We start from the raw sequence: 9986 nt of genomic DNA on the forward strand, positions 1-9986 counted from the left end.
ACAGAGGCATGGCCCGCCCTGACACTTAGAAGCTGTTCCCAGGACAACAGTCAACATAGTCAGAGTTCAAAACACAGCTGTCCTCAAATGCTCTGCTCAGCCTGTAAGGCCCCCTCACCATCGGCCACTCTGAGCTGGGCTCAGGGAGATGGTGAAGAGGACCACTGCCCAGGCTATCCAGGGTTTGTCCTCAGAGGTCAAGCACAGAGGCAGGAGCAGCTCTCCAGTGCACCCTCTCTGCCACACACAAATACTTGCACCCATGGGGAGCCGCCCCACCCCTGAGCTCCAGAGAACCACATCAGCTGGGTACCGACTGCCCCCTACCAGGCCACCAGCCTCAGGATCTGCACCTTCCCGAGGTGGCCCTATGGTGGGCAGGAGTCTTGCTGGTGGCTGCCCGGCACCCCGGGCCCCAAAGGCAAACAAGGGGCAGTGGGTGGCACAGAAGGCCGAGGGCACGCAGCAGGACCAGCTGTGGAGGGAGCTCCTGGAGGCCGAGCGGCGGGGCCTGCAGCGCTGGTGAGTCACTGCTCTGCTACCCTGGGAGCTCAGTTCTGGGCCAGACCTCCAGGGTCCCTGCCCCTTCTCCCTGCCCCCCTCAGCCTGACTGCAGATTTAGGAAGTTTATGGAGAAAGAGATATGGTGGGGAAATGATCCAGGCCAAGGGATGGAGAGTGCGTGGGGTGGGGGTGTGGGAGAAAGAAGGGGGCAGGGTGGATGACCTGGGCCACAGCAGCCCACCTTGCTCATTCCAGCTGCCAGAGGGGCCGGCAGGGAGGGGAGCCCCTCTCGGTTTGGAGCAGTGATGCTGACCACCTGTCCTTAGGGAAGGATGCTCCCTCATGCACTCACTCAGTCAAAAACTGCCTAGGATGGACACCCCAATTACCCAGATTTGATCATTACACACTGCGTGCTTTTACCAAAATATCACTCCATATATGTGTTCAAAAATTAAATATCCATAATAATTTAAAAAATGTTTTAAATACCCACAAGCCACTTGGTAAGGCTACAGTGGGGGACAAGACAGACCTGGCCATGTCTCCGTGGAGCCTTCACTCCCAGGACAGGGCAGCCAAAAAGCATGCAGAGGAGTAATTAAGTACAAAGTGTGCCAAGTGTTATGCCCGGAACAGTCTGAGGGGAGTGGGCCCTCTCTCAGAAGGCCCCTTCCAGGAAGCAACATTTAAGCTGAGACCTGAAAGATAAAACGGGGCCAAGAAAGAATTCTGTGCACTTAACAAACAAAACACAGAGTGTCCGTGTGGCTGAGGCACAGCTGGCCAGCACGGGGAGAGCCACCGACGCTCTCGTAAAGTTCAGAGGAGCACCAAGAGTTTAGGCACAAGCGTGACATGGTCTAGGTCACATCTGAAAATGACCAGTGTAGTCGACCTCTCGAGCTTATTCATCTTGCTTAATAGAAACTTCATATACGGTTGAGTAGTGACTGCCCGTTTCCCCCTTTCCCCAGCCCCTGTCAGCCACGTTCCAGTCTTTGCTTCCATGATGAGTCTACTTCGGGTTCCTCGTGTCAGGGGGAGCATGCAGTATTTGCCTCTCCGGAGGGATCCGGCTTATTTGACTTAGCATAATGTCCTCCAGGTCCATTCATTTTTAGCATATTGCAGAATTTCCTTCCTTCTTAAGGCCGGGTGATATTGCATTGTTCATCCTTTCATCCTTGTTCATCCATTCATTTGCAGATATTTAAGTTGCTTCCACATTTGGGCTATTAGAAATAGTGCTAGATTGAAAATGGGAGTGCGGAAATCTCTGTGAGATCCTGATAGCAACTCTTCCGGACAAATACTCAGGTGGGATTGCTGAATTACACGGTAGCTCCGCTTTTACTTTTTGAGGAACCTCCGTGCTGTTTCCCACAGCAGCTGCACCAGTTTCCATTCCCATCACGAGTGTACAAGGGGCCCAGTTTCCCCACACCCCTGCCAGCACTCACTGGTTGTCTTTGGTTTTATTCTGTTTTATAATAAAACCATTCTAATAGGTGTGAGGTGATATCTCACTGTAGTTTCGATTTGTGTTTCCCTGATGATAAGGGGCATTGAGCATCTTTCCCTGTACCTGCTGGCCATGTACATGTCTTCTTTGGAGAAATGTCCCTTCAATTCTTTTACTCATTTTTTCAATTGGGTTATTTGGTTTTATGCTATGAAGTTATAAGAGTTTCTTACATATTTTGGCAATTAACACTGATCGCTTATATGGTTTACAAATATTTTCCCTCATTCTCTAAGTTGCCTCATCACCAGTTTTTCCTTAGCTCTGTAGAAGTTCTTAGTTTAATACAATCCCATTCGTCAAATTTTGCATTTGGTGCCATATTCATGAAATCGTTGGCAAAACCAATGGCATGAAGCTTTCTCCTCTGTTTTTGAATTGATTTTTGTGTATGTTGTAAGACAAGGGTCCAATTCCAATCTTCTGCATGTGAAAAGCAGAAAAGACAACCTGTAGGATGGTAGAAAGCCCCGGTAGACCATGAAGGTGTGGGAGGAAAGGTGAGGAAGGAGTGAAGGGTGACATTGGTCTCCAGCCTGTGTAATCAATGGGGAGGAAAAGATAGATGGTGAAGGTGCTGAGGGCTGGTGAGTTGTAAATGCCGTAACCACGTGCAAATGGAGATGGCCAGGAAGTAGCTGAATGTGAGAGTCAGGGGTTTACTCTGAAGGCCTGTACAGAGAGTAGATTTGGGGTTCCCAGAAGTCAAGGGAAGGTAAAGTGGGGACTGATTGCTAAATGAATACAAGGGGACTTTGGGGAGAGGAGTGATGAGAATGTTCTGGAATCAGATAATGATGATGGTTGCACAACCCCACGAATATACTAAAAGCCACTGCATTGTACACTTTAAAAGGTAAATCTTATAGATGGGCATTATTTCTCAATTTAAAAAAGAAAAAAGTAGGCATTGACTCCAGCAAAATGAACGAGCTTTCCCTGGAAGAATATGATGGGTTAGAAGAGGTGAGAACGCAAGACAAAACTGGCAACTTTTACAGAAATGCAGCCAAGAGATGCCAGAGAAGAGAGCCGGGTTGGAAAGATGCACAAAGACCAAGAGGAAGAAGTTTTGCAAGGCCGGGAAAGCCTTGGGAGTGATGTGGAAGGCAGCGCTGCCCAACAGACATACTACGTGAGTCATGGACAGAATTTTAATTTTCTAATGCCCACCTTAAAAAAATATAAGAAGAGGGTGGCGCCTGTGACCCAAAGGAGTAGGGCGCCGGCCCCATATGCCAGAGGTGGTGAGTTCAAACCCAGCCCTGGCCAAAAATATATATATTTATATTTAATATTATATTTAATATAATTATTAAATTTAATAATAATTTTATAATATTATATTTAATAATAATTTTATAATAATATTGCATTTAATATATTTAATATTATATTAATATAAAATATATATTTTATAAATATATATATACATACATATATATATATGTAAACAAGAATCTGCTGAACTTTGTTTTAATAATAGATTTTATTTAGCCCTATATATCTTGTTCAGTTTTTCAGGGGTTTCATCTTACATTTTTCTCTGTACCAATTAAAGACCTGGAAAACTGAACAAGAAGGTCCAACATACCTGTAAATACAACTCCCCAAAGAGACAATGGAGAGATAAAATATTTGAAGAGAAAATGTATGAAAATTTTCTTTAACCAAAGAAATACATGGATCCACAAATACTGGAGGATGTGCTCCACAGAAACAGGAGCATAAACAAGAAAGGAAGACGTGAAATTCCAAAGGAATCCCAGCATGATGGTGAAGGAAGGAACCAGTTCTGTGGTCTCTGGCACAGCCAGGCTGGTGGGAACAAGAGGCTGGGGGCTTCTGAGGGACGTATCTAGAGAGAAACTGTTGAAGTGATAAAGTGATATTTGATTGTATAGAAAATAACACTGAGAGGTTTTATAATTTTATTAGAGCGTTTAGAATCAATGATCAGTACACAGAAACCCAAAAAAATTGGGGGGAAATATAATTATTAGCTCTAGAAAATATACTAAGTTGAGCCTAATGTAGTGACTCATGCCTATAATCCCAGCACTCTGGGAGGCTGAGGCGGGAGGATCACTTGAGCTTAGCAATTTGAGACCAGCCTGAGCAAGAGCAGGATCCTGTCTCTGTTAAAAATGGAAAAGCTGGGCAGTGCCTGTGGTTCAGTGAGTTGGGTGCCGGCCCCATATACTGAGGGTGGCGGGTTCAAGCCCAGCCCTGGCCAAACTGCAACAAAAAAATAGCCAGGTATTGTGGTGAGTGCCTGTGGTCCCAGCTACTCGGGAGACTGAGGCAAGGGAATCACCTAAGCCCAAGAGCTGGAGGTTGCTGTGAGCTGCCAACTTCAGCACTCTACCAAGGTCAGCACTCTACCAAGGGCAACAAAGTGAGACCCTATCTCAAAAAAAAAAAAAAAAATGGAAAAGCTAGCCAGCCAGTGTCATGTTGGGTACCTGTAGTCCCAGCTACTTGGGAGGCTGAGGCAAGAGGATCACTTGAGCCCAAGAGTTTGAAGTTGCTGTGAACTGTGAGGCCATGGTACTCTACCCATGGTGACAAAGTGAGACTGTGTCAAAAAAGAAGGAAAGGAGGGAGGGAAGGAAGGAAGGAAAAGTGGAAGGGGAGGGGAGGGAAGGGAAGGAAGGGAAAAAGAGAGAAAGAGAGAAAAAGAAAGAAAAATAAAATACACTAAGTTATATAAGGAAGGAACTGGAAGCATATTGTACTCCTCAGTTCATGAGTGAGTATCAATTTAACCAAGATCTATAATATAATTAATTTGAAAGAATGAGGGGGATGATGGGGGTGAGATTGCTAACTCATCTCCAAAACTGGGAAGTCAATAGATAAGTTTAAACTAAAAAAAAAAAGAAAAGAAAAACCAGAAACAGCAATGTGAGCATTTATTTTAAAACATGGAAGCAAAAGGCCTAAAGAAGCAACTAAAAGGCTGGAAACAATTTGACCATAGGCCATGGGGCACTGGGGCTGTGAGGATGGGGCAGAGATCATTGTTTTTATTTTGTCTTATAGAATTTCTTGACTTTTAAAAAATAGATTAAAGCAAAATTTAAACTACTAGTGCCAGTAAAGCCATCTCCTTTTGGTCATCCTCCGACTTCCTCCCCTCACACACCCTGGAAGGCTACAAAGGTTTGAGGATTTGGAAATGGTTTTTCTTCACAAAATCCTGAGTGCTCGAATGCTGCCTTCTGAAAATGCACAGGGGCAGGTGTTCAGATTGTAGCTGTTGGTTTCTCCCAGCTGCCACTCTAGGAAGAAGCACTGAAATCTTTGTCTTTTTGTAAAATACACTGTAAGTAGCCAGATGACACCTTAGTTCTTCCATGTAATACATGGTTGCATTCACTTGACACATGAGAGTCATTTGCAAATGTTTCCGAGAGAATTCACACTGTCTACTGTTTTTCCTTTCCAGGGTGCAGAACTGGAGTTTCCTAAAGGACTATGACCCAATGGTAAGGCGAAATATGTTTCTGTCAAAGGGATTTGCAGTGTGAATATCCATTTTTTCCTTCACTGACATTTACTGGGGATCCACTCTGCTCTGTGCACTGGAATGTATGGAGATGAATGAAATCCAGTCTTGTTTCAAGAACTGCAGTCTGGTGGGAAAGAAAATAGAGCATTTAGAAATTTGTTTCCCCCTGGGTTTCTTGATTTTATTACAGTGAACCAACTGGAAATGACGGGCATCTGCTCTTGAAATCCTTACCCTGGCTGAGGCATCCGCGGTGTGGAGTGATACATGTGTGTTTGGCAGAGGATGAATTTGAGCAAAAATACTTCAAACACTAATTCTCTGCCTCTAATATCACCATCTCCAACCCATCCTCCACTTTGCCACCAGAAGAATTTCTCTGAACTGCAAAACTGACCATATAATTCTTCTGATTAAAATCTTTAAGTACCTGGGTCCAGTGGCTCACACCTGTCATCCCAGCACTCTGAGAGGCCGAAGCCAGTGGATTGATTGGGCTCAGGAGTTGGAGACCAGCCTGAACAAGAGTGAGACCCCATCTGTACTAAAAATAAAAAAAACTAGCTGGGCTTCGTGGTGGCACCTGTGGTCCCTACTACTCAGGAGCCTGAGGCAGAAGGATCACTTAAACCTAACAGTTTGAGGTTGCTGTTAGCTAGGATGCCAGAGCACTCTACCCGGGGTAACAGAGTGAGACTCTGTCTCAAAAATCATAATGATAAATAAAATCCTTCAGTAAGTATGAGATGTTCAGAGTGGCTTACAAAGCTTCTGTAATCTAACTCTGCCTACCTCACCAGCTTTATTGTTTACCCTGCACTGACTCTCTCTCTTTCTCCTTCTCTTTTTAGAGATAGGGTCTTGCTTTATTTCCCAGGCTGGAGTGCAGTGGCATGGTCATCGCTTATTATACCTTCAAACTCCTGAGCTTGAGCTATTCTGTTTTTTCAGCCTTCCAAAGTGCTGGGATTACAGGTGTGAGCCACCATGCCTGGCTAATCCTTTAAAATTTTCCTGGAGATAGGGTCTCACTGTGTTGCCCAGGTTGGTCTTAAACTCCTGGTCTCAAGTGATTCTCCTGCCTCAGTCTCCCAAAGTGCTGGGATTACAGGAATGCAGCCCCATGCATCCTGCAAGCATTTTGTTCCTTTGCCTGAAATGTCCTTCCCCCTGGTCAGCCTGACGGACTCCTATTCACTCTTCAAGGCCCTGCTCACATGCCTGTCTTCTGAGAACTCTCACCTTCCTGAGCAGGCTTGACCAGATCTCTCATTTCTTTGACTCCCCAGCACATCTAATTCATTCCTTGGGTACAGCGTGTGATGTACTATGATATTGCAATGCCCAACTTCACCAGGCTGTGACCTCCTTAAGAGAAAGGATGAAGATGGATTCATTGCTAGCTCTACCCACCTCGAGAGACCAGAAGATAGCAAATCCTCAGGGCTCGCTGGATGAATGAGTCGATGGGAGAATGAATCTAGCTGTAAAAAGATTGGTCAAGGCCTGGCATAGTGGCTCACATGTATAATCCCAGCACTCTTGGAGGCTGAGGCAGTTGGATTGCTTGAATTCAGGAGTTCAAGATCAGCTTGAGCAAGAGCAAGACCCCATCTCTACTAGAAATAGAAAAACTAGCCTGGTGTTGTGGCAGGCACTTGTAGTCCTAGATATTCAGGAAGGAGAGGCAGGAGGATTAACTGAGCCCAAGAGTTTGAGGTTGCTATGAGCTAGGATGCCACAGCACTCTACCCAGGGCACTGAGTGAGACTCTATCTCGTTAAAAAAAAACAAACCTGGAAAATGAGCAGTGCAGAAAGTTACCCAAGGCGATGGCGGTGCTGACATGAACATGAGGTGGAGGAGAGTTTAATGCCCACGTTATGTCCTTGCTGGTCTTGTTTCTCTCTACTTGGGAGGGAAAATTTAGCTTATGAGAACTGAAACCCTATACTGAGCTTCTGTCCTGGGCTTCTAGCCAAGGGACATATAATAGTGACATGACCACTGAACTCTGTATCACCCCCACACGGTGGGGCCAACTTGGTGTGGACTTTCCCAGGTGAAAGTGATCTGACGGGTCGTGCCACTCCTATTAGACACAAAGTAAACCCTGAACTGGGCAGGAACAGTGAGGATTTCCCCCCACTCATCAGATTATTTTTAATTCATATATCCACTCGTTTGCTCCATCACCCATCAGTTCCAGAGGTCACCAGAGGTCGGGTACCAGGTGCTCAGAGCAGCACTACTCATGAGAGCCAAAGGCTCGAATCAACCCACATGTGCCCGTGGTAGCACAGGTCAGTAACTGCGATAGTCACACAACTCACACCGTGGGACACCGCACAGCAGTGAGAACGAAGGGGCTGCAACTGCACAGAAAATGTACACGGGTCTCACAAACGTAATGTCGAGAGAAGGGCAGCAGACAGAAGAGACGCAATTCCACTAATAAAAAGTTCTCAACCAAAAAACTGATGCCTGGTGTCAGAGGTCAAGTCAGGTGGCCGCAGGGGAAGGCCTAACGTCTGAGGGATTGAAAGGAGGTGGGATGGGGGCTGGTCACATTTCACCACGGACACGCAGGTGGGTCACACAGTCATGTTCACTTTGCAAATATGTGTTACGCTGTGGTTAGGCATTGTGCACTTTTCTGTTTGAATGTTATACTTTAAGTAAAAATTGACTACTCCCCCCAAACCATAGCCTCCTGCGATGTGTGAAGCAGCGTCTTAGGTCATGGGGCTGGAAAGACGAGTAAGACATGGTCCCTCTCTCAGTCCCTGCAGGTCACAGCGTAGCAGTCAAAGGCTCTGAGAGGTGCCTGGGCACTGAGGAAGAGGAGGCAGAAGCCAGGCGAAGGCTGTGGAGTTGTGGAGTTGCCTCACTCTCGGGGGCAGGGGGTGGCGGCATAGCCAAGCCAGGAGGGAAGCTCCAGAGCTGCGTCAGGCAGAGAACCATCGACTCTTCCCTGTTCTTTCCATCCTGAAGTCGCACATAACACACAGCTCCCTCCTTTCTCCATGCAGTGTCTGACCTGAACTGTCCCTTCTCCTCAGGGCAATAAGAAGGAGCCTGAGCCCCTGCCAGACTATGTGCCTCTCTTTTCGGACACAGTCCCCAATTCCACGAATCAGGTGGTGGGCAGCAGGGTGGACACGCCCCTGGGGAAGATGCTCATCGGCATGGACTTCTCCTTCGTGGAAGGAGCTCGGAAGAAGAAGCTGGAAGATGAGCTGCAGCCCATCTAGGAGTGAGGGGGCTCGGCCAGCCTTCCCTGGGTGAGTGTGGGCCGGAGTGGAGGCTCTGGGCAGGTCTGGCCCATGATGGTGCCAGTCACCCTCCTGCACAGGTAGCCAGGAAAAAGAAGAATTACTTCCATTTGAAGAATGTGGGAGCAAGTGTTGCAAGAGAAGTTGAGGTCGAACAGGACTGCAAGTGGTCTCATCGGTGCGGCTGGAGAGGCCCACTGCGGGCTTCGCTACCTGCCCTGGAGGGAGGACGGGAGGGAGGGAGAGTGGGAGGGAGGGTGGTGGTGCTGACACTCCTGGAGGCACGGCCTCTTATAGATGGTGCAGCGTGGAAGCACAGACCCCGTGCCGGGCACAGTGCCCAGTTGTCTCCTTTGTAGACATGATTGTCATCATTTGAGAGGTTTGGAAGCCAAGCCAAAGACTTGGTTCAGTCTGCTCAGGGCCACACGGCTGGTGCAAAGCCAGCATCTACCTCACATCTGCCTTATTCATGCTGCCTTCCCCAAGCCAGGCCTCAGTTTCTACAGCCATGAAATCGGGGGGCGGGAGGAGACAGATTCTAAGGACACCGCTAGCTGCAGGAGTCTCCTCTCTGAGCATTCAGGCAGTACTGGCCCTTTCAGAGAGCATGGTAGTGAGCTGCAGCAGGGCGTGTAACAAACCACACCATCCTTGCTCACAGGTCTGCGCAGAGGCTGGACTTGGTGCAACTTTTCAGGTTGGGTCCAAGCTGAAAGGACTTTCCTGAGGGTCTTGCCTTCTCCTGGACCCACTACTTCCTGAGGCATGTTCTTCTCATGGCCCGTCACAGAGCCCCTGGGCCCCACCGCTCTGGGCAAGTACGCTACAGCCTCTGTGTGTGGAACCGCTCCGTGCACTCTGCAGCCAACCCATCTGGCCTTGCCCCTGTGTGTGCTGTCATCATCATAGACCCTGCCTCACACCAGCCCACTCATGGCTGCTCCCACCTACATCTGCCCTCTTTTCAAGATGGTGTCTGCATCTAACCTTCCCTGTCTCACCTAGTGGGAACCAAGAAAATCAGGACAGAGGTACCTGTACTGAAGTCCTGATGCCACCCTCTCTCCTCGTTTGGACCAGAACGAAGTGGGTACAAAGTCTATAGTGTTAGTGCTAGCAAAGCAGAGGGGCGTTATCAGTGAGGACGCTGGACACCTCAGAGCCC

The 9986-nt window shown here is 47.6% G+C and overlaps 1 protein-coding gene across 1 annotated transcript; it reads left to right on the forward strand.

Annotated features, from left to right (window-relative positions):
• The first annotated feature begins 262 nt into the window (after positions 1–262).
• CUNH2orf50 (chromosome unknown C2orf50 homolog) lies at positions 263–8797 on the forward strand. The gene is made up of 3 exons (XM_003787397.1): positions 263–522; positions 5481–5520; positions 8606–8797. The coding sequence occupies exons 1-3, from the start codon at positions 263–265 to the stop codon at positions 8795–8797; spliced, it is 492 nt and encodes a 163-aa protein (XP_003787445.1).
• Positions 8798–9986: the final 1189 nt, after the last annotated feature.

Source organism: Otolemur garnettii, unplaced genomic scaffold (genome assembly GCF_000181295.1).
Source record: "Otolemur garnettii isolate 467f Iridium unplaced genomic scaffold, OtoGar3 scaffold00022, whole genome shotgun sequence".
In the NCBI taxonomy this organism is placed as follows: Eukaryota; Metazoa; Chordata; class Mammalia; order Primates; family Galagidae; genus Otolemur; species Otolemur garnettii.